Source organism: Arvicola amphibius, chromosome 9 (assembly GCF_903992535.2).
Source record: "Arvicola amphibius chromosome 9, mArvAmp1.2, whole genome shotgun sequence".
Classification (NCBI taxonomy): Eukaryota; Metazoa; Chordata; class Mammalia; order Rodentia; family Cricetidae; genus Arvicola; species Arvicola amphibius.
Window position 1 is genome coordinate 25,855,660 of NC_052055.2, and position 25,303 is coordinate 25,880,962.

General features: G+C 37.3%; 1 protein-coding gene across 3 annotated transcripts in view; it reads left to right on the forward strand.

Annotated features, from left to right (window-relative positions):
- Positions 1 to 25,303, forward strand: part of Efr3a (EFR3 homolog A) — an 83,672-nt gene that overhangs the window by 38,397 nt on the left and 19,972 nt on the right. For all 3 annotated transcript variants that reach the window (XM_038343354.1, XM_038343355.1, XM_038343356.1), the window contains 12 exons: positions 395 to 516; positions 8,744 to 8,893; positions 11,112 to 11,249; positions 14,891 to 14,969; positions 16,395 to 16,530; positions 18,289 to 18,450; positions 19,059 to 19,173; positions 20,349 to 20,400; positions 22,128 to 22,300; positions 22,718 to 22,793; positions 24,057 to 24,218; positions 24,653 to 24,784. In XM_038343354.1, the coding sequence (XP_038199282.1) occupies positions 395 to 516; positions 8,744 to 8,893; positions 11,112 to 11,249; positions 14,891 to 14,969; positions 16,395 to 16,530; positions 18,289 to 18,450; positions 19,059 to 19,173; positions 20,349 to 20,400; positions 22,128 to 22,300; positions 22,718 to 22,793; positions 24,057 to 24,218; positions 24,653 to 24,784 (1,497 nt within the window). The remainder of the gene's footprint in view (positions 1 to 394; positions 517 to 8,743; positions 8,894 to 11,111; positions 11,250 to 14,890; positions 14,970 to 16,394; positions 16,531 to 18,288; positions 18,451 to 19,058; positions 19,174 to 20,348; positions 20,401 to 22,127; positions 22,301 to 22,717; positions 22,794 to 24,056; positions 24,219 to 24,652; positions 24,785 to 25,303) is intronic.

A 25,303-nucleotide genomic window follows, 5' to 3' on the forward strand; every position in this document is an offset into this window, starting at 1 on the left:
CAATAAATAGTGAAAGATTGGAAGTTTATCTTCTGAAACGTCTCCCTTACATTTAAGGAAGGTCTGAGTGTCCGTTTTTATTTCCAATCTCTTCTGTTAAAAAAGTATTATATTTATAATAGCAAATTTGAAAAATGAAAAAAGTATAAAAGTAAATTTCTCAGGAAATTAACCAGGTTACAAGGCTCTATTGATTTAGAAAGTTGTATTATCAGTTTCCCAAAAGTTCATTATTACAAAATTTGTTCTGTACATATGCAGTATGTGGTGTTCCATGTGTTCCATTTGCTTATTTGGATGTTGCTTGTTAGTGTAATAGATAAGGAGGATAAATGTGTTTACACACTTTTAAAAAGTGACATATATTGTTTGTATTGTTATTTTTGTTTTTTAGTTTGTCAAATTTGCAAATATTGAAGAAGATACACCATCCTATCATAGACGTTATGACTTCTTTGTATCTCGATTCAGTGCCATGTGTCATTCCTGTCATAATGATCCAGAAATACGAACTGAGTATGTACTGTTTTACTTCATGACTTCTCTTAAGTAATTAATAGTACAAGTTTTTGGATATTGTGCTTCTATACTAGATAATGATTATCAAAAGGCGTGAGAGATGCTCATGAAATAGTTTTCTGTTGTGGTTAGAACACAGAGCATTCGGCTGAAGTTGCAAGATGAGAGTGGTTGGTTGAAATTCAGAATCTTTACTTTTGCCACGAATGTCCCCATCCATCCTGCCTCGGTTTCTGTCATCCTTTCATTTTCTCCTGTTTTCTCTGTCTCAGCCAAATGGATCTCCTTGCTGTCTCTTTAACACGTGAGGCATGCTACTCTTAAGGGCATTTTAAAAGATAAGTTCTCAGTCTAGGGCAGTTCCAGGGACTCCTGACTCAGCATATTTGGGGTTTTCATCACTTTACTCAAGATTCTCCCATCCTACCTCCTAGTTATTCCTTATCTCTTCATTTTTTTATTCTGATTTTTGTTTGTTTTTAATACAGGACCTCAATGCAATCCTGGTCATTCTGGAACTTGTTGTGTAGACCAGGTTAGCCACAAACTCAGAGTGATCCTGTCTCTGCCTTCTGAGTGCTGGGATTAAAGATGTGCACCACCACTCCTACCCAACTTCTTCTTTTTTCCTTCTTCTTATTAGAGAGCAGTGCAGGAGGGCGAGGGCTTTGTTCTGAGGACGTCTATATCACTAAGCACTTCTACAAGTGTCCTGCTCATAATGGACTCTCATTATGTACTTGTACTTTTTGAATGAATATTACTGAATTTTTGTCACTTTGAGGTTGTCCAGACAGCTGAGATGCACAATAAAAAAGTTTATAGTTTCAATTAGTAAAAATCTAGACTGTGATCTCAAATATAGGTCATTTCTATATAGAAACAAAAAGCTTTTAGTTAAAGTAAAATGATGTTGATAAATGATACTAGTTTGAGCATTACTGGTAACCTAATTCAGAATGATTGTGGGAATTAGGTAATGAAGAGTCATTATATTCTCTTTGAAGCAAGCAGTGTACAAAATTGTAATCAGGAATTTGCAGGCCCCCAGCTGCACAGTGAAAGCAAGAATGGAGTTATCTGTCTTTGAAGAAGGGAGGCTGAGGAGAGACTTAACAGTTGTTTTTTCAGATGTGATTTGCCTAACTCTGTAATTAATTCTCCCTCAATGTGATCTAGGGTATTTGGAGTCTTACTGTATATCACTATGTGATATCTTAGAGGGATACTGTAATTGCCATATACCTTCCTGGCCATATCATCAGTACTAAAATGTTATTTCCTAAGGGACATTTTAATAGTGACTTTGAATGTTTTTGATAATAATATAAGAAAATGTATTTGAGTGAGAAATTCAAATGCAAGATTACCTTATTTTTAGGTATTTATTGCCCCCTAGTGGAAAACCTTGTCTTGGTCATACCTTCAGATTTTCTAATTTTAATATCAATATTTTAAGTATGCACATAAGATGTTATTAAATTAATTAAAAATTTTCTTACTGTATTTATATAATTTCCCCCTCCTCTCTCTTCCCTCCAGTTTCCCTCCACCCCTCAAAATCATTGCCTATTTTCTCTTCTCTGCCTCCTTTTTTGTTTTGCGGTGTTTTGTTTGTTTGTTTAGGTTTGGTTTTTTTTTTTTGGTTTTTCAAGAAAGGGTTTCTCTGTGTAGCCCTGGCTATCCTGGAACTTGCTCTGTAGACCAGGCTGCCCTCCACCTCACAGAGATCCACCTACTTCTGCCTCCTGAGTGCTGGGTTTAAAACCATGCACCACCACTGCTCAGCAAGGCCTCTTTTCTTTAATTGTGATTGTTTTATATTTGTGTGTGTGTGTGTGTGTGTGTGTGTACACAACCTGCTGAGTCCATTTAAGGTTGATTATGTGTATTTTTTTAAGACTGACTAATCGGGGTAATCATCTTCCTTTCAGCCTTCATTAAGTGACTGTAGCTCTTAAAAGATGGGACCCTGTACATACTGACATTAACTGGTGCTGTCATTGCTCAGGTCTTCTTTAGGAAGCCATATTGTGATTTCATAGGTACAGCGTCCCTGTGTAATATTGAAGACACAATTTAATAGCAGGCATCCTGGCTCCTGGATCCTGGATCCTGGCTCCTCTGTCTCTTATCATTTTTGCACCCCCTCTTCTGTGATGTTCCTTAAGCCTTAGGTGTTGGAATTATGCTGTAGATTTTTTAAAAATATTTTATATGCACATGTAAGTGTTTGTAATACTTTTTCATACTTCTGGATCTTTCATGTGTGTGTGTGTGGGGGGGGGTATCTTAAGTTCTACATTGCCAACTTTTTTATTTCAATTGCTGTGAAACAAATGAGTAAATTAATATTCTTGAAGGTAGGCATACTTTTTTATTGTTACTTGAATAAATGTCTATTTGTTCAGGTTATTTACGTTTCCTTTCAGGTTCTAGCTTAGGTTCTTATTTTTTAATCCCTTTACATTTTAGTAAAACCCAGTCATACGGAATCTTCAGACTTTGGCAGTAGGAGATAAGGCTGAGAACTATCATCTTCTCCCCCTCCTTACATACCCAGCTTTAATTTCTTTCTCAAAAACAAAAACAAATAAATACAACAAAACCCCCTAAAAGCAAGAAAACTTAAAATGACACCAAAACAAAAAACTTCACCAAGCTGTAATCAAATCCAAACACACACATGCAGACACACACACACACACACACACACACACACACACACCAATGACAACAACAACGACAACAACAAAAAACAAACTGTGGAGTCCTTTATATATTGGTCAACTGCTTCTGGGCAAGAGGCTTGTACTGGAGAGTTTGATATGCTCAGTATCACTCTATTGGAAAAAAAAAACGATTTTCCCTCTCCCTGCAGGTATAATTGACAGTTTAGTTAACTTTTACCCTAGGGGCTAAGTTTTCTTCCAATCCATCCATGCATTTGTTCATTTTTCAAGAATATAACAAAATAATATATAAGGTAAAACAAAAACTATCATATCAAAGTTGGACAAAACAAACCAACAGAAGGAAAAGAGCCCAAGAGAAGGCACAAGTATCAGAGATTCCACTTACTAACACACTTAGGAATCCCATAAAAACTCTAAATTGAAAATTATAGTATATAGGCATAGGTCCTGGTACATACCTGTGCAAACCCTGTGCTTGCTGCTTCAGTCTAAATTCCTGTGACCTTTGTTCAGTTGATTTAGAGGGACTTGTTGTTTTGGTATCTGTAGATGAAAGTTTCTGTCCTGCCTGGTCCCACAGCCATTCAGTCACAAAGAAACACACAGAGGTCTATATTAATTATAAGCTGTTTGGCCTGTTAGCTCAAACTTATTAACTAGCTCTTATAACTTAAATTAACCTGTAATTTTTCACCTATGTTTAGCCATGTGACCTGGTACCTTTTCTCAGTAAGGCATTCTCATCTTGCTTCCTCTGCTTCTGGATGATGCCTGACTCTCTGCCTTTCCTCTTCCCATAATATTCCTAGTCCAGTTGTCCTGCCTATACTTCCTGCCTGGCTACTGGCCAATCAGTATTTTATTAAACCAATGAGAAATCTTTACAGTGTACAAGAGCATTATCCCATAGCATTTCCCCCTTTTTTTTTCTTTTCAAAACAAAACCCTGAATCTAATGGTCTTTGTTTAGCTTTTTTCCTGACCATTTTTAATAACAGCTTGTAACCAACATGCTGAGCAAAGACAAACATCCATTATCCATGTTTTGGGAATGTGGGCATAGTTTTCTAGGCTACTGGTAATCATATGGGAACCTAAAGAAAATTTAAGATTATGAGCAAATCCTGACTGGAGTATTCTGTGAGGCTGGATCATCTCAACCAGCTGTCTTGAAGCTGTTCTGGATGCAGAACTCAGAAGAAACTTCAACAGAGGCACTCTGAGACATTGAATCATCTGCTTCTACTGGAGATTTTTTATGGGGGGGGTTCTTTCTTGATCAAACCTGATTTTTTCTTAACCCAGAATGAATTCACAGTCTCTTATTTCCTATGAAAATAAAAGCAGAACCTCTTTCTAAAGTAACATAACTTTTGACTTAAATTTTGAAGATATTTTTAAAATATATAATTTGGTTTAATCCAGCAGCATTTATAATCAAATGTCTTTTAGCAGCTGTTTCTCCTTCCTTAGCCATCAAACAATTCCAAGACAACACAATAACATAAGTATCCAGGCTCTCTGTATTTTCCATCCACGTGGCTGCTGATACAGGGTTTTTCTGTGGCTGACCTGCAACTCACTCTGTAGACCAGGCTGGCCTTGAACTCACAGAGATCTGCCTGCCTCTACCTCCCAAGCGCTGGGATTAGCCAGCACTCCCAACTATTTTTTCTTTTTTTAAAGGACTTTCTCTAGCCTTTTTCTTTCTCTGCCAAAGCTAAGTATATTTTTAAACACACTGTAAACCATTTAGAGGGTTTTTTGGGTTTTTTTTGTTGTTGTTGTTGTTTTTGGTCTGAATCTCTTTACTGTATATCTCTATCTTTTTCTGAGCACATGAGTCTTTAATCTGCTAGCAGCATGACTAGGATTAAAGCTGTGGCTTTGGCAACTGGCTCTGTCCCATTCCATAGCTTTCTGTGAGTCTAGCTTCATGGCAGAGGTACTGGCAGGAGCCATGTTTATTGCCACAACTTTGTATAGTTTTCAAGGTCCATGCCACTACCAAGAAGCCTGCACAGGCTGCTCATAAACACCATTGAAGTGTTTGGTGGCAGGGCTTTTTAAAAGAGCTGCAAGATTTTGTCACTAATGCTGAGTCAGGAAGCCCTTCTTAAAGGAACTGTGCCTCTGTCTGTCTCTAGCAAACAGAGCCCAACAGACAATGATGCTACCAATAAGCCTTGCTTGACTCTGTTCTTTTGCGTCTAGAATCTTTTCCCAAGTTCTCACAAGTTTTATGTGGATGTAGTTGCTGAACATTGGGTGCCATTTGTAGATGGAAATTTCTGTCCTGCCTGGTCCCATAGCCATTCAGTTCCAAAGAAGCAAAGAGACTTATATTAATTATAAACTGTTTTGGCTTGTTAGCTCAGGCTTATTATTAGCTAGCTCTTACAACTTAAATTAACCCATAATTCTTATTTATGTTTAGCCATGTGGCTTGGTACCTTTTCTTAGTAAAACATTCTCATCTTGCTTCCTCTGCGTCTGGCTGATGACTGTCTCTGCCTTTCCTCTTTTCATAATGTTCCTAGTTTGGTTGCCTTGCCTATACTTCCTGTCTGGCTACTGGCCAATCAGCATTTTATTAAACCAGTATGAATGACAAATCTTTACATTGTACAAGAGCTTTATCCCACAGCAGATGTCCTTCATCCCTTCTGGCTCTTATATTCTTTCCACTTTTTCTGAGGGGTTACCTGAGCTTTCAGGGGAGGAATATGATCAAGACACATCATTTAGGGCTATGTGTTCCAAGGTCTCTCACTCTTTACTTGTTATATAAGTGTAATAAAATATCACTAGGAGTCATTTTATCACTATATTTTTGTTTTGTTTCCTTTTTAGAAAAAAAGGCATTATTATTTGGTTTTATTCTAGGTGCCTGAGCTATCTAGTTTCAGGTTCTTGCAGTGTTGGGTATGGGTTCCATCTCATGGAGTAGGCCTTAAGTCAAATCTGTTATTGGTTGTTTATTCCACAAGCTTTGTGCCACCATTGCCCTAGCATATCTAGCAAGTAGTACACTATTGTAAATAAGGGGTTGATGGCTGCATTAATCCTTTCGTGATGTATTTCTTAACAGAAATGTTGCCACTTGTTTATTTATCACAATTCAATACAATTTCTCTACAACTTTCAGCTATCATGGGCATCCTCCTCCTCCTCATCATCATCATAGTGACTGACATACAAACAGTGTATCCTTGTTGGTTCTTTACTGTGAGGCAGTTCTTGTTCAGACATGTTATGTGAATTATCATTCAACTAACTATTCCTAACATTCTTAAGCTTACATTATACAAATGTTCAAATTTACTCATGGAAAAAGTACATTGTTTTGGGGATCAAGACTAGAACGTACTACTCAGAAGAGGTGTTAGATCTGGATTAAATGCTAACTGTGTAGGTTAAGTGGCTTTTGGTCATCACCAACATGCACTAATACCCTATAACAGAGTCACTACCATCTCCTGCTCCTCTTAGGCTACTGTCCTTTATATAACCTTGAACTTCTCTTTTTCACCCAGAGAGTGGCATCAGGTATGTATAGCAGACACGCTTTATAATGGTGTTTGCTTACTTGTGATATCTTAGTTAGGGTTTGCATTACTACAGAGAAGCACTATGACCAAAACCAAGTTGGGAAGGAAGGATTTTATTCACCTTAAACTTCCATATTGCAGTTCATCAGGGCAGGAACCTGGAGGCAGAAGCTGATGCAGAGGCCATGGAGGAGTGCTATATTGACTTGCTTCCTATGGCTTGCTCAACCTGCTTTCTTATAGAACAGGCCAGGGATGGCACTACCCACATGGGCTAGGTCTTCTCACATTGATCACTAATTAAGAAAATGTTTTGTAGCTGTATCTAATGGAGACATTTTCTCATTTGAGGCTCCTTCCTCTCTGATGACTCTAGCGTGTGTCAAGTTGACTTAAAATCATCCAGTAAATGTGATTGGTGTAGTAACCCTAACCCTAACCCTTCTCTATAAAGTAAGGAAGCCTGTATAGACAGAGCTTTGAAATAGGCAGAATTTGTCTTTAAATTTTCCACTTCACTTCCTGCTCAGTGTCTTATTCCTGTCACCTCCAGTGTCCCCAGTTTGCTGCTCTTGAGTGCCTTGTAATATCCCCATGGGTTTGTAAAGTATTGCCACTCCCTCCTCAACATGTTCCCTTCTTTAAACATATTTATATTTCTGGGGGACAGTGTTAGGTGGGCTGACTAGTACTGTAATCGGTGATCATTTCAGGTGGCAGAAAGAAAGGGAGCAATTGATATTAGGATAAAAGAGGTAATTTAAGGAGAAGAAATACCTTGTAAGAAAGATGGGAAAATTCTACTTGAGACTTTGTGTCCTTCTTGGAGGCTATGAGAATCTAGTCACTTCTCTTTCTTGAACCTACAATTTTCTTTTTGCCAAGAAGCGTGAAGACGACCATGAGGAAATTGGGCTTATGAATTGTGATGGGAGTTTAGGGCAACACTGGTAAATTACAGGTCCTGTGTGCATGTTTGTAAACACAAGTTTTAAATGAAGAAGCTTCCCTTTCTGAGAGGTGAGAGGTTCTTGGAGCACAGTGGGCAGAGTGGGCAGAAGCACAATGCTCACTAGGGGGAGTGAGTACTCAGTTTTGAGCCCTCAAAACAGTAGTTTATTACCATCGTGTTAGAAGAAGCTAGGCTTCTGATTGCCTTTTTATTAGCAAATAAGACGTCTAATAGATATTTCTATAGTTTACAGACTTTTAAACTTCGCTGATGTATAAAGATGGTGTTGAAAGTCTCTTGAATATATCTTTCAGTGTTCACCTTAGATTTTTTTCTCTTTTTAAAACCGTCTTATTTTACATACCAATCCCAGTTTTTTCTCCCTCCTTTTCTCGACCCTACCCCCCCATCCACTCCTCAGAGAGGGTAAGCCCCTCCCCCCATGGGGAGTCAGCAAAGTCTATCACATCACTTGAGGCAGGACCAAGGGCCCCTGTATCTAGGCTGAGCAAGGTATTACTCCATAGGGAATGGGCTCCAAAAAGCCTGTTCATGCACTAGGGATAAATACTGATTCCACTGCCAGTGACCACACAAACTGCCCAAGCCACATAACCGTTACCCACATTCAGAGTTGTAATCAGATTGATAACTACCTTAATTGTCATCGTAGAACCTTCATCCAGTAATTATGGAAGCAGATGCAGAGATCCACAGCTAAGCATTGGGCCGAATTCCTGGAGTCCAGTCATAGAGAGGGAGGAGTGATATTATAAGTAAAGGGACCAAGACCATGGTGGGTAAACCCACAGAAACAGCTGACCCGAGCAAATGGGAGCTTACTGACTTTAAACTGACAACTGGGGAACCGGCATAAGATTTTTGAGATTTTTTACACTATTACACGTTACATTAAAACATTTTATGGTTGAGAGAGCAATATTGACATACATTCTCCTAGGTAAACAAACAGACTTGTTTAAATATCTATTTTCATGGGTCTTTTTCCCCCCTCATCCTTATAGGATCCGTATTGCTGGGATAAGAGGTATTCAAGGTGTGGTTCGAAAAACAGTTAATGATGAACTTCGGGCTACCATTTGGGAACCACAGCATATGGATAAAATTGTTCCGTCCCTTCTGTTTAACATGCAGAAGATAGAAGAAGTTGACAGGTACTGTATAAAGATACTAAAGCTGGGGATGGAGAGATGGCTTAGCAGTTAAGGGGGCATACTCTTCTTGCAAAGGACCTGAGTTCTGTTCTAAGCACCCATTTTGGGCAGCTTGCAGGTGCCTGTAGCTACAGTTCAAGGGGGATCCATCATGGGCATCTGCATTCACGTGCACATACCCATACATGCACACAGACATTTACATGTAATCAAAAATAAAAATCTTTTCAAAAAGATATTAAAGGCTGTGTTGCACTGTATATGTATATATTCATGTGCTTGTTAGGATAAGAATGTTTGGTTTCTATCATTATATAAATGTAGTCTCATAATGTTGCATGAGTTTAAAAATATGTACCTTTCTCGAAATATATGAATTTGTAATTATCATATTAGCATTGGGAGTCACAGTTCCTTATTCATACACTTAGGACTTCATTCTCTACTAGAATACATTTAAACTTTGAGCTGGTGAAATGGCTCACAAGATAAAGGTGCTTGTGACCCAAGCTGATGATCTGAGTTCAATCCCTGAGATGCACATTTAGAAGGAAAACTGACCCCCACAAGTTGTCCTCCAACTTCCACACTTGTGCTGTAGCATGTACACAAACACATACAGGCAAGCACACTACCTAAATAAATGTGATAAATTTTTTAATGAACAAATGTATTTGTTGGTTACTATTAGACATGTAAATTAACTTTAATTAGTACTGCCTAAATTTAACCATGAGAAGCAGAAATTATAGCTGAACTTCTATTGCTCCTTTCAGATCCAATATGCTTTCTCATAGGGAGTCTAAAATAATAATAATAATAATAGCTATTAATTGTATTTTATTGAAAATAATTTTTATACAATATATTCTGATCATAGTTTGCCCTCCCTCATCTCCTCCCAGGTCCTTCTTAATTCCCCACTCATATAACCCCATGCTTTCTTTCTGTCTCTCTTTAGAAAACAGACAAACGAACCAGAATAAAACAAAACAAACATAAAACAAAAGCAAAGGAAAAGCTTGTGAAACACAAAAAAGCTTGTGATACACAAACATGCGCACACACATACATACACAAAAGCCATAAAAACACAACATCAGAAACCATAATATATAAGCAAAGACCAATAAGGTGAAAAATACCCAAATAGCAGCACACACCTTAATTCCAGCATTCGGGAGGCAGAGGCAGGTGGATCTCTGTGTTTGGGGCCAGCCTGATCTACACAGAGAAACCCTATCTCAAAAAACAAAAAATGAAAAGAAAAGGAAAACAAAACAACAAAAAAACAACTTAAGCATAAGCATTATGAGACAGAAAAAAAAATCTTCAAAAGTACCATTGAGTACTCCTGGGCATGGGGCCTGCCCTTAAGTGTGGTTTTTATACCCAGGGAAACTCCACTGGGGGAAAAGTTTTCCTTTGTGTGTTGTTGACACTTGGAGAGATAGCTTTTGGGTTAGGGATAGGGGCTATGTCTGCTTGCCCCACTCGGCATTCCATTCTTTTCATTTGTTCCCAGTTATAGTTAAATAGAGGATGGCTATAGATATTTTTTCTGGACCTAGTGCTCACTAGGATATATATTGCTATGGATGTTGATGTTTTGAGACATTCTATGAAAATGAGCTGTTGAATTTTGTTGTTGCTTTTTTTTTTTTTTTTTTTTTTGGTTTTTCGAGACAGGGTTTCTCTGTGGCTTTGGAGCCTGTCCTGGAACTAGCTCTTGTAGACCAGGCTGGTCTCGAACTCACAGAGATCCGCCTGCCTCTGCCTCCCGAGTGCTGGGATTAAAGGCGTGCGCCACCACCGCCCGGCTGTTGTTGCTTTTTTTTTTTTTTTTTTTTTTTTTTTTGAGATAGGGTTTCAGTTACTTATTGTATGATGTAGACCAAGTTGGCCTTGAACTTCCAAAGATCCTCCTGCTTCTGTCCAAGTGCTGGGATTAAAGGTGGGTACTACCACACCCAGTCTGAGTATTTTATTGGCATAAAAGATATTCTTTCTAGCTGAATTTAGACACTTCTTTTGGAAGATTATATGCTTAACTCTTGTGATACTAAATTCATGAACATTAGAATTAAACTTTAATATTAAAATTATTTGAGAGTAAAGCAAAATGTCTTTTTAACATTTCTGAGAAGTAAAGTGCTTTCTTTTATCCTTTAGAACTAAAATAAGAATCGTGACTCTGACCTTTTTTATTTCTCTTTAGTCGCCTAGGTCCGCCTTCCTCGCCCTCTGTAGCTGACAAAGAAGAGAACCCTGCAGTGCTGGCTGAGAGCTGTTTCAGAGAATTGCTGGGCAGAGCAACTTTCGGAAATATGAATAATGCTGTTAGGCCAGTTTTTGCGTGAGTTCTTCTATTTTCCTAGTTATCTGTGACTTTGCTATGTAGTAGTTGTATAAATTTCTTATGAAGGATAAAGACTTTCCAATTAAATTTTTTCACTTATAGTACCAAATAATGGCTTTTTACATGTCAAGTAACATTGTGAAGGTAGCATTGGGCATTCTATTTTCCTTTTTTTCCTTTAATTAATTATATTATTAAATTTAATGTTGTGTACACATGTGCATTGAGAAATTAGACAGTGCCAGCATGTGACACACATTGTTTCCCTTCCTTCCTTCCTTCCTTCCTTCCTTCCTTCCTTCCTTCCTTCCTCCCTTCCTTCCTTCCTTCCTCCCTTCCTCCCTTCCTCCCTTCCTCCCTCCCTCCCTCCCTCCCTCCCTCCCTCCCTCCCTCCTTCCCTTCCTCCAGTTCTAGAAATTAAACCTAGCACTTTCCCAGGAGCTGTTTCTCTGCCCCCAGCTTTTTTTTTTTACCTTGGCTGGGAGTTTTTGATTCTGTTCACTTTACTGAATGAATTTCGTCTTTTACTCAAAATCTAATAAAGTTAAGAATATTGAAGGCCCCACTGGTCCCCTTACATGTTGTCTTCCAGGTTCTTATGAGTAGTAAACTTCTTTGAATAATCAGTATCTTGCAGGCAGGGCTTCCAAGTCTTGTGCCCCTTACTCCATCATTGGATGGTAATTCAGTCTGCTATAATAAGTATGCTGGCCTTTTTTTAAATTGAGCTTTCCTTTTTAAAGTTCACCATCATCTTCTTTTCACCCTCTGATTATAATAATGGACTTAACATGTGCATGTATATTTTGTGTGTAACATGCATAATTCTTTACTTAGGGCAGGTGTTTTTACTACATGATTCTAAGTTAACTTTTAAAGCAAGAATCATTAAGTCACAAAAAATTTATTAAAAATCAAGAGTATCCAGATGAAGAGCAGAAAGAGGGAGAACATGAGCAAGGAAGTCAGGACCACGAGGAGTGCGTACACAATGGGAGCTCACCAAGGCCAGCTGTACAGGGACTGATGGAGCATGTGATCAAACCGCACTCTCTGAATGTGGCTGACAATGAGGGCGGACTGAGAAGCCAATGATAATGACACCGGGTTTTGATTCTACTGCATGTACTGGCTTTTGGGAGCCTAGACCTGGATGGAGTGGGGAGGTACTTGGACTTCCCACAGGGCTGGGCACCCTGACTTCTCTTAGGACTGGAGAGGGAGGGGGAGGAGAAGTGGGTGAAGTGGGAGCAAAATGAGAGGAGGTGGAAATTTTTAAGAAAGAAAGAAAACAATAATAATAATAAAGAGTTATATGTGAAATGTTCCAACAGTGGATGAGAACTTGTCATTAGAGTGTTTATTTCCATTGTTTACAATAAAATAAAATAAATGTTCACAGAAAAAAAAGAGTATCTTCAGCTCATCAAAACAACATGTGGTCTTCTCTATCACAGTGGCCTTATGGAAATGCTACTAAAAAGTAACATAATTATGTTACCTACATTAAAAGGGAATTATTTTTACTTAAATCCAAATATTTAGGCTTCATTATAGAATTTGAGCTAGCTAGCCTGTAAGTCAGATTTTACCACATTAACTGTACTTGAACAATTTAAAGTAGGCTTGTGTCCCTCCACTTTAATTTTAAGTTTTTCACATAATATATTTTCATCATGCTTTTTCCTTCTAGATTCTCTTGACCTTTGTACCCACCCAACTTTATGTTCTTTCTCTTTCTTTCAATATAAAGCAAAAAAAAAAAAAGAAAAAGAAAGAGAGAGAAAAAAAAGAACTCCCACAAAAATCAAAACAATCTGAAGATGAGTAAGACAAAAAAACGTATCCAAACAAAGCAGAATGGAATTTAAAATCTACAAAAATACCACTGTTTGTTTTTTGCTGACCAGCTACTCCTGTGCATGGGTTCTGTCCTACAGTGTGGTTTGAGAGCCCCAGTGAGACTCCTTTGAAGAAAACTACAGAGAGCTTCTTGGTTAAGGGTGGGCTCTGTGCCCACATCTCCCACCCAGTGATGGGACCCTGTCTGGCTTGAACCTTTCCAGGTCTAGTACATGCTGCTGCAGTCTCTGAGTTCATGTGTGCATTAATCCTGTTGTATCGGGAAGACGTGGTTTCCTTGTGTCTAGAAGACAGTCTTTTTGGAGCCATTCATCACTTCTAGCTTCAACAGCCTTTCTGCCACTCTTTCATAGATCTCTGAGCTCTGGGGAAAGTAGTATGATGAAGATGGTGTCATCTATCACTTACAGCTTTAATAGCCTTTCTGCCTCATCTGGCAAGCCTTGTGGGGGAGTAGTTTGATAAAGACTTCTCATTAGGACTGGATGCTCTAAAGTTTCTGATTTTCTGCATATTTTCCCGTCTTTGTCTCTGTGTTTATTCCCATGTACTGTAAGAAGTTTCCTTGATGTGGATTGAGCAAAGGCACTGATCTATAAGTACAGCAGCATGTTGCGTAACAAAATAATAGTAGTAGGTTTTCCCCCAGACCACATTAGCAGTGTCAGGTATGGGTTCCATCTCATAGAATGGGACCTTAGTCTGGTCAAAAGGTTTCTGGTGACTTCCATATTGTTAGTTGTGCTCTCATGCACCAGTAGATTTTGCAGGTAGCTCTCTATTGCAGGTCTCAAGGTTTGTAGCTAGGTGATAATGATGATCATCTTTTTCCTTTGATAATGTAGAGTACCTTGAATGCTAGTCAGTAGTGATGAAGCTTTTAGTTAAATTCCATCTTGACTTTCTCCATGTTCGATGACCTAAGTAAGTGTTGCCTTCATCAACATGGCCTTGCCCTGTCTAGTAGCTATTTAATTAATTAACTGGATATTGTCTACAGTAAGGTACTGTGTAATTTGGAAATATATGAAAAATATCACCAGATAGGTGAAAGATATGCACAATAATTATAGATTATGAGAAAAGGTCAAAAAGTCATCTGTCATTTAAAAACAGGAAATTCATAGCTATCTTGAGTTTGGAGTAATGTTTTTTAAGTTAGATGTAGGTAAATATAAAAAAACTACTTTGGTGATTTTATTTCCAAAGTATATTTTAGTTCACCATTGAAATAGGCTTTTTTATTTCAATTGTTACTTGATCCATAAAGAAAATGAAAGATTCCCTAAGAATTTGAAATAGCACATTTTCCTTCAACAGTGAGTACAAGACAGCTGGCATGCTGGCTGCAGTGAGGGTAGTGTGAAATGAGATGAGAAAGAATGAACACCAGAGAAATCCCAACATTTAAGTCTTTAGGTGATTATTGGCAATCTTACCTGAAAGTTGTAAAATAGCAAGAATTGCCATTTGAAAATGTTAATGGTCATTGTGTTAGTTGTTAGAGGAATAAAGTCCTATATTAGAAGGTTTCAGGCCTATGTGAGTCACGAACACCATGGACACTTAGTATACTAACAATCAAAGTATACTGTTTAATCACTCTTTGCACTACTGTATGGCCAAGCTTAGCAGTTAGAAATGTGTGCCATAGTTAGGAACGTGGAACCCTTGATTTTCGTTTAGAAAGTTTTCTGATTTTTATATTGTTGAAGGTTTTCAAAGAAGGTGTTATTAAAAGCCAAGAGTTCTTAATTTCTAATTGTTATTTACAGGCATTTAGATCATCACAAGCTATGGGATCCTAATGAATTTGCAGTTCACTGCTTTAAGATTATAATGTATTCTATTCAGGTAAGGTTTAATGAACTGCTTGTCTATTAAATAAGTAACGATTATTCTGTATAGATGTGCATATCACCAAACAAGTGGAAAACTAGGATACAAAGCATGGTTTTTGTTTTGTCTTTGTTTTGTTGGTTTTCTGAGGTAGGGTCTCATTCTGAGGCTCTGAGTATCCTAAAACTCACTATGTAGGCCGGGATAACCTTGAACTCAGAGATCAGCCTGCCTCTATCTCCTAAGTGCTGAAATCAGAGGCCTACACCACCGTAGCTGGCATATGGCATGTTCTTATTTATATTTTTTTCTCATTTACTGCTTGTTTTCTTACTTGCCAAGATGAAACATATCTAATAAGAGGATTAGATAATTTTATTGTGGCACTTTTAGTGCAGTTATGTAACTCACATATTGTGTGCTTCTATTATACAGTTGAGCTGGCATTGGTGTTCCTTTGTTATAGCTTCTGTTCTTTATAGAATCTTAGGAGCACTGTCTTCTACAAAGGACCACTTTTGGTTTTTCTCACCTTAAAATCTGAAAAGATTTGACTAGTTCTTAATTCAAATGTTATTTTATGTCTTCAGTTTTGATTCTTTGACCATGCATTCTTTTTAATATATTAAACTGTTTTTAGCTAATCCCTTGTAAGTAGGATGAACATGGGTCCTAATTTCCCTAGGAAAGCCTTAATGTGTATAGTTGTTAAAAATATCCTCACCCTCAGTTACAGAAGTGTCCTGGTCAGCCAGTAAATTAAATACTTTTAAACAAGGCAGACTTAGCTGCATGTGCTTCATGAGTGTGCAGTTTCCCAGGTAAGAAGTTCAGTTCTAGGTTGTGCTGGTAGTAATAGTACTGATGGTGTGTGTGTGTGTGTGTGTGTGTGTGTGTGTGTGTGTGTGTGTGTGTGTGTTGAATGTAGGCACATGTGTGCCATGGCATGCATGTAGAGGTCAGAGGACAACTCTCAATAATCAGTTCTTAATCTTTCACTTCTTGAGGCAGTATCTCTCTCGCTCTATCTCTTGCCTCTCTCCTTCTTCATGCATATATTTGCATTTCATGAATGCTCAATATCCAGAGAATCTAGAGGTAGACCTCAGATCCATTACAAACAGCTGTGAGCTCCCATGTGGTTACTGGGAGCCATACTCTGGAAGAGCAGCCAGTGCACTTAATCCCCGAGCCATATTTTAAAACACCCCTGCTCCCATCACCACCAACTTAAATACAGTATTTGGTAATTTGCTTTCTTTACTCAAGATGTCATAAATAGTTTCCAATATCACTGTTCTTAAAGGAGTGCTTTGGGTGGGGGAGCTACATATTATAAATATCAGTTCTCTATAATGAATACGATGTACCTTTTCATTCTTACAGATATGCCATGTACAGTTTTTGCTAACACATCTTTGTGCTATATGCTTCCCTTAGGCTCAGTATTCTCACCATGTGATCCAGGAAATTCTTGGACACCTTGACTCTTGTAAGAAGGATTCTCCACGGGTTCGAGCAGGTATCATTCAGGTTCTGTTGGAGGCTGTTGCTATTGCTGCTAAAGGTTCCATAGGTGAGTATCAATAAAACACAAAAGGAATGCATTAATAATATGAAGTGTTTTCCCAGTAGTTGTCTGTGAAGTACCCTTTAAGATTTCTCTACATATTTTCAAATGTTCTGTAATTTGAGTGTATATAATCAAATTTTCCTTCTTTTTTTCTCCCCTCTTTCATTTCCTTTCTCTTGTACTTCTTTTATAAAGGGTTTAAAATATGATTTATATACTGAACATTGGGTGAATACAGATTTCAAAAGTGATATAAGTTGAACAATTGAACAGTTTTTCTTTTTTAAATGTTGCTAAGTATCAACTCAGGGCTGTGCACATCCCAGATAAGTGTACTACTACTGAGTCACATCCCAGCTGTCTTTATCGTTTGAGATGACATTTTACTAAACATTCCAGGCTGGCCTTCATCTCACTATGTTGCTCATGTCGGCCTTCAGCTTGAGACTTTCCTGCCCCAGCCTCTGGAGTAGCTGGGCTTTCAGGACCACACTACTACACCTGATTCAGGTTCAGATTTCCTAGTCCGAAAGTCCAAAATCTAAAATGCTTCAATGTTGAAATATTCTCAGTGCTGACATGTCTTGGAAGTGGACTCCACTTGTTTTAATGTAGGAACACTAAAAACTTCTTACCATCTTTGTGTATCAGAAGTATAGGAAATACTGATGAATTTGGTGTTTGTATTTGAATACTGCCTATAAACTATTTTTGTATACATAGTTATTATCAACACACACAGAAACATATACACATGTGTGCAAACATTACAACAAACATTACTGCAAATAATACCGAACATTTGTGACCGCAGCCATTTCGACGAAGGGCTTCTTCCAAATTTACTTTATGTAGACAATTCTGCATAATTCTCAGTTATAAAGAGACTTTTATCACATGTAGCCTGAGACAATCAGGAATCAGAAAACTGCAGGAATGTGGATTAACAAAAGCAGAATGCTGTGTGGCCCATTTTGCTAGAATGTGTGGGAGAAATGAAAGAAGTATCTTTAAAGTTACAGTGCAAGCAAGTCATTCTGCAGTTCATGAAAGCTTCAAAGACTGATTAGAGATGTACTGCAGTGTAGAACCGGCTGGGAAGAATTGCTGTCATTGTCTTAAGTGTGATGGAAAAAACTCGACCTTGGGCAGCATGCCTGGGAAGCTGGTAGATTGTAGGGGGTAGCAAAGGGAAGAGAACAAGCTCAGTATCTTGCTGTTTCATGCACATGTGGTTAGGGAAATGAGGGAATATGATAGAGATACAGGGGCCAAAAGTACAAAACAGATGGGTCACCAAAATGTCTGGATTATATAGGGAAGAGTCTCTTGGGGGAAGGGCAGCCCATCCCCTGGGCTGGAGAGGTCAGGGTAGAGGGTGGGATATGCTAATCATACCCTGTAACAGATAGACTGAGAGATGCTGGGAGAACCTGGCATCCATTCTTTTTTAATAAGTTAAATAGGTACCTCAGCCATTGTTCTTGGGTTTGAAACTAACAGGTAGAAAGATTGGGATAGTCCATTATGCAGATTGTACCAAAGCCAAACAAACAGCAACTTCCTCACAGATATCCAAATTATGCTTGTAGTGTGACTGTGAGACCTTATTGTTTAGTTATATAACCAAAAGAAAAATGAAGTGGATAGCTCATAAATTATTAGGTACTGTTAACAGAAAAAGAAAGTAACTATAAAGTCTGTTTGGAATTTTGAGAGCTGTTCTTGAGGTTACATCCTCACAAAGATGGTCTTTCACAGGGCCAACAGTGCTGGAAGTCTTCAACACCCTGTTGAAACACCTGCGACTCAGTGTGGAGCTGGAAGCCAATGACAGCCAGCAGGGGTCTGAGGGCAGCATCACCTTAAGTTCCAAGGACAATGATGAGAAGATTGTGCAGAACGCTATCATCCAGACAATAGGTCAGTGTGTCAGTCTGCAAGCCGCTGTGTGGTGATAGGGAAAATGCTCTTGCATAAGCTGTTTGGCGTGGGCAGTGCACTTGCCAAAGTGGAGTGATGGTCTAGACCTCTAGAAATTGTGTTTGAAGGAAACAAATATAAGAACACAGTTCTTTACCTGTTTATATTGATTGTCCACATTTTATGCAGTTCTTTGATTTGTTTTGGTCTTCTCCCCCAACTCTTTATGTACACAAGTTTGTACATGAATATGTGTAACTATATATGTATAAAAGAAGAGTATTCATATACATGCTTTTTTAAAAATAAATTGACTGGACATAGTAAGTGTATATGTCATGGTCTTTTACTACTAAATTTTTTTATTGGAAAAATTTTTCATACAGTATATTCTGATCATCAGAAAACCCAAGTTCAATTCCCAGCACCCACTAACAACCATATGTAACTTTAAATGCCCTCCTTAGGTACCAGGCATGCAAGTGGTACCCAGACATACATGTAGGCAAAATGCATATACACAGAAAATAATTTTTAAAATAGTTTTGGAGTTATGTGGAAAATTTGCCACTTTTCAATCTGTGAAATTTGTTGCCATGTATTTATAGGATTTTTTGGAAGTAACTTACCAGACTATCAGAGGTCAGAGATCATGATGTTCATCATGGGAAAAGTGCCTGTTTTTGGAACATCAACTCATACTTTGGATATCAGTCAACTAGGGTATGTTCTCAGATGTAACTATTGGATTACATGTTTTTAACTCAAGAAAATGTTGGTGTTTTAAAACTTCAGTAATAAAAAGCAACATTGTTTTCTTTGGTACTAGATAATTAGGCTGTTAAATCAGTGCTTATATACTTACATATTTGGATAATTTTTAACTTACAAATTCTCAAGTTTTTTAACTCTTTTATTAATGATGTGGAAGATTTGTTTGGCTTGTGCATTGTGTGTGTCTGCACATTTGTAGGGTGAAATTTCAAGCTTCTTGAAAGCCTTTAAAACATTGTTAATGAATCAGGAATAATGACTTGGGATGGTAATGTTCCCTCTTTATAGATTTGATTTGGTAATATGCTAAAATATTAGCTAATGTGTTAAAATGATCTCATGTCTTATAAATATATGTAACAATTGGATTTTCATCAAAGAAAAGTCTTTAAACTTTTAAGGAGATGTAAATACTGAGTACCGGATTGGATTACTGCATATTTATACATGTTTAGCATACCATAGCCTTCATTCAGTATAGTCAAATAAGTGCAAAAAAGGCACTGTCAGCTGGAGAAAGTAGGGTAGGACTATAAGTGTCATGGGTGAACATGCTTTCTTAGCAGTAGGTGGGTGAGAGTGGTGGCGGAAGAACTAATAAATAGAAAAGGGGTTGTTATCAATGGCACAAAGAGTAAAAGTCAACTAAAGGATATTTTCTTCTTATAATAATTATTATAGTTCTATCCTTTTATGATGAAGAATATGAGAAATTGATATGTGTGTGCAAAATATGATATACAGATATATGAACTTAGCATTTCCATCTCCAAATGTAATCCCTGTAATTATTGTGTTCACAGAGGACAGTTGACATTTCCATACATTCTTGGGTCACCACGTCTTGTACTTGGAGGATTTAATCTTTGTATCAGCACATTAATTTGTTCTAGAATACCCAGTAACTTGACTTTTCTTGTTTAATTTTTTAAACAATTATCTATTTTAATAAATATGAAATTTATTTTGGTGTATAAAGTGAGTCATGGCATAAGCAGTTATAAAAATAAATTAAATATTTAGCCAATAAGAATAAAGTTTTTAAGTCAGAAAAAGATATTTATGTAGATGAAGTTAATATAAATAAATGTAAATTAGTAATGCCAATACTTCATATATTTCAGAGATTTGGGAACCAGGAGGATTCAGATAATGTTGCTGAGATCTTTGCTTATGGTAAGGAGTTTGATAGAAGTGAGGGGAGCATCCCTTAAATACTGAAAAGAGTGTGTCACCGCCAGCTTCAGACTGCTGCTTTTCTCTGTGATTTGTTCACTTGAGTATTTCTCCCTTTATACTCTGCCATTCTTCACTATTCAGTGCTCGCCTGTCCTGTCATTTTGTTTGATCTTTATTATGATCAAGCTCACAGAAGGCAAAAACAACTTACATCTTGTAGGTAGAGATACGTAGGCTCAAAGAAGTTAGATGGAAAGAATTGAAGAGATCCAGGGTCACTGAGCTACACAATCGAATTCAGATAGGAAAACCCATAGTGCCTTCTACATACTCTTCAGACAGTGGCTTCTTGTTAGAGATTACTTGTCATTTTAGATAAGAGTGGGAATAGATACAGAAAAGAAAAAACACAACAGAGGTCCTCTGGTACTATATGCTAAATACACTAATTTTTTTCTTTCTTACATTTTAATTACACAATTTGCCCCCTCCCCTCCTTCTCTGCTTGTTTTCAAATTCTTAAATTATTATTGTTATATATGTATGCAAATATGCGCGTAACTGCAACTTGCTGAGTCCATTTATTGTTGGTTTTCGGTATGACAATTTAGGGGCTCATCTCTGAGGAAGATTATTCTCTCTCTCTCAGCGGTCTTTAATTCCCTGTTGCTCTTCTTCTGGGGGTGCAGCTTTGTGAGATTTCCCCTATCCATGTTAGTGTGTCATCTGGTGTTGCCATTCTTCGGGTCTTGATAAAGACACTCCATTTTTCTTTAACTCCTGGGATCATGTCACGGACAGAGTAGAGACTGGGTCTTTGAAATGTGTACCCTTCCAGCCAGTACGTTCTAAGTTCATTTGAGAGACCTTTTTTGTAAGTGTTATTGCACTCTTTGTTTCATACTTAGGTACAGAAGAATCTGGTTTCAGTTTTAATTCTCTTCCTGGTGCTTGTATAGGATTTTAAATTGAGCTACAGCAATATTTATCAGTTCTTTCCTACCTGTCCTTTTTATTTGTTGTGTCTTACTTAAAATAACATCTTTATATTCCAATGACATAAACACTGTTCACTCACTTTCCTTATAAAATTTTCTAATGTTTGGCTCTAATTCTTTATAGAAAACAAATTTTATAAATATTAATATACCACCATACTTTTTATACTAATTATACCATAAGTCAGCTTTGTGCATTCTTCTATGGTGGCTTTTAAATGTTTAATAGTACTTAAGTATATTCTCCTTCAAAATTTAAAAATTGGAGAAGTTTAAATATTACCATGAATGTCAAATTAAGTAGCAAAATACAATTTTCCAAACTGTAAATGTATTACTGTTCCCAGTGGTTTTCTACAGGGTCAGACTTCACCTGCTCTCCCTGTATCTGTCCCATGTCCTTGTATGATACACCCTGCCCATGCCCTGGCTTTCTGTAAGGGGGAGAGTAGCCTCCCCACAGAGTGTGGTCAGGGCAGAGTTGACAGGCATGCAGTTGAGCCTCACGTGGGACCACATACCAGATTTGTGATGGTCATCTTATTCTTGTTATAAATAATGCTCTTAAAACGCTAACGTCCTGCTACCATACAGATTTCCTTTATAAATTTCATTAGACTTTTGCCCATAGTTCATTAAATTTATGATTAAAAAAAAATAACGTGAGAATTTTGCCTAAGAAGGACTCATGAGAACATCGTTTGTTGATTTTCCCCTTGTAATCAGGTGACTTCTGGATACAAGGCCAAGACAATTGTTACTGCTCTGCCTGGGTCGTTTCTGGACCCTCTATTATCGCCATCGCTCATGGAAGATTATGAGCTGAGGCAGTTAGTCTTGGAAGTAATGCACAACCTCATGGATCGCCACGACAATAGGGCAAAGCTCCGCGGCATCAGGTGACTCGCTGTGCTTCCTGAGAGCTTTTGGTTTTCTCAGTCACCGTGCTGAATTGTGCTTGTGTGCGTGCATGTGTCTGTGTGGGGTGTTTAATTGGTATCAAAATGATTTTTTAATATATTTTAAAAGAACATGATGGACTGTCATTCAGTGTGCTCTACAGAGTGCTAATCTAGAAATTATTACTTATATTAATTAAAAACTGTTTTGTTTTAGTTTTACTTTAAGCCTAAGAATGGCACTATGAATGAAGATGATATAATTCTTAGTTAAGCATGGTAATCCAGTAATATCATTTCATACAAACATTTAAAATGTAGATGTGACCAACTGAGTTCAAATATAATCCTCCACAAAATACAAGGTCTTATAGCCAAACGTGCTATTCATTTAAAATTGTTGATATATTCTTTCAGAATTATACCAGATGTGGCTGACTTGAAGATAAAAAGAGAAAAAATTTGTAGACAAGATACAAGCTTCATGAAAAAGGTAAAGTCATCATTTTAAAGAGTGTCTAAAATGTATCTTATAGCCCTTTAAATGTCAGACGGTTCTGTATTGATCTGTGGGCTTAAAAAGAAGCCATAGAATTTGGAGCGAAAGACCTCTCACTGCCAACTTCAGCCTGCCTTGTATGACCACAGTCCCAACCATGACTCCTTGAGCCTGTATTTGGATGTAAGATTGCTAGGCTGCACAGTTGTTTTGAATTTCCCCATTTGAGGGGAATTCCTGCCCTGCCCTCCTTGTGAACCAAATATGCATACTGTTTTTTCTTTAGCAGCTTTTATGTAGACAGAACTGTACTGGAGTTTGTTGCTTGTTAGGTGTTTTTCTGTATAATGTTTGGGAAATGAGTTAAGCATTATGTCTGCCTTTAACACATGGGTAAATTTAGGAAACTGGTGTCCTGTAAATTGATCAGGCTTCTTGTGTATTTTACTAGTCATGCAAAGCTTGAGCAGGACATTTCATTCTATCACCATCTTTAGTGTTTCTCTCTTTGTCATTATATTGATGCTGTGCTTCAATTTAACATTGATTAATTAATCAGATTCCTTCAGTAAACATAATTCTTTTGGGTTCATCTTTATTGTATTCCAGAAACAGGGATGTAAGTTTTATTTGTTTTATTTCTTGGTTTTGAGTATTTCTCAGTATTACCTATTTATCAAATTTGTCCCAAATAGCTAAGGAACTTTTAACTATGAATGAGTTTTGAAAGCTCAGTTGATAATTTGTAGAGATTTATTATAGTATATGGTGGTCATAAATATCCTTAAACACTAAATCTGGATTCATTTTTTGTTTGTTTCAATAGTCATAGAAGCAATGCTTCTTTCCACTAGACTTCAGCTTCCGTTATCCAGTTTTGTTAATTTTTGTATGTTGAATGAAAAGAACAATAAATCGTATGTTTTTTTATATTTAATTTTTTCAGTTTAGTGGTGTTTTGGTAAAATTCATCTTATCTGTATTGCTTTACAATGTGTGTTGTAATATAATGCAAGTTATTTGTTGGCAGTTATTTGGGCTGGTTCCTGTTGGGCTTCCTCAAATAATGATGCTGCAACCATGCTTGTGCGTGCATTATGCTGTATAATACCCATTTCCCTGTGGCAGTCCCTGTCAGGGATTCTTGAGAAATAACTACAAATGATGCAAATGCAACACACTTCACTTTGTGCAGTCATTGCTCTTTTTTATGCTACATTGTTAACATACAGAAGTATCTTTTTCTGTATCTTTCAGAATGGGCAGCAGCTATATAGGCACATATATCTGGGCTGCAAAGAGGAAGACAACGTTCAGAAAAACTATGAGCTCCTTTATACATCCCTGGCTCTTATAACTATTGAATTAGCCAATGAAGAGGTGGTTATTGACCTCATTCGATTGGCCATTGCTTTACAGGTATGCTTTATAACGTTCCACTAAAGAAAAAATTCTTTTCAGTGAATTAAATATCATTTATAGAGAGGTATGATATTCAAGAACATGAATTTTGAGTAGCAGGGTTTTTGGTTGCATATTCAATTAAAGTGATCAACTCTGTGCTAAGAGCCATTCAAGACCTTTCAGCAGATGATGAAAACAGCAGTCCTGTACCTTTACTTTCGTCCAGTGGATAGGGTGGTCACTAAAATAATTATTATAGGTGTGGCATTGTTTAGTTGGAGTTAAATGTTATATAATAAAAGGACAACATGTAGTACGCGTGCGCACACACACATGCGTGTGTGTTTTTTTTCAGCTATCCAAACTTTCTTCAGTTTTCCAGTGTAATCACTAAGAATATGCTGATGGAGTATGAGACCCTGATCTTTCACATTTATTTTCTACTGAAGGACAGCGCGATTATCAATGAAGATAACCTGCCAATGTTTCATCGGTGTGGAATCATGGCACTGGTTGCAGCATATCTCAACTTTGTGAGTCAGATGATAGCCGTTCCAGCATTCTGCCAGCATGTTAGCAAGGTGAGAGACTTAGGAAAGTTCCTAGCCTGAGTTTTGTGTAAAATCAGCTAATTTCTGAATAGTCATTTTTTTCTAACACACACACACACACACACACACACACACATACTTATATATACACACATATATATTAATCATTATATGTAATTAAGGTAAATATATAATTAAGATAATTCTGCAAAATAAGATTAAGATAATTCTGCAGAAACATGAGGTTATAAATCAAAAGTACAGTTGATATTGTCTATTTTGGTTGTTACAGATTTTGAGGTCTTTGTTGAATAGAATACAGTTTTCTTCTCTCCTTTCCACTGAGCAGTTGTGACTTGTTGTCTTAAGCTTTCTTCAGTTAAATGTTGTTTGTTTATGTTGTATAAGGCAGAGCTGGGGTTGAAGATTAATGCTCTTTTTTGTAATTTTATTACCTTTCAGCGATGTTTAATTTTCTTCAGTGGTAATTCCAGTTACTAACATGATCTCATACATATTTCAGAGTCCTTAATGTGGCAGAAATATGCC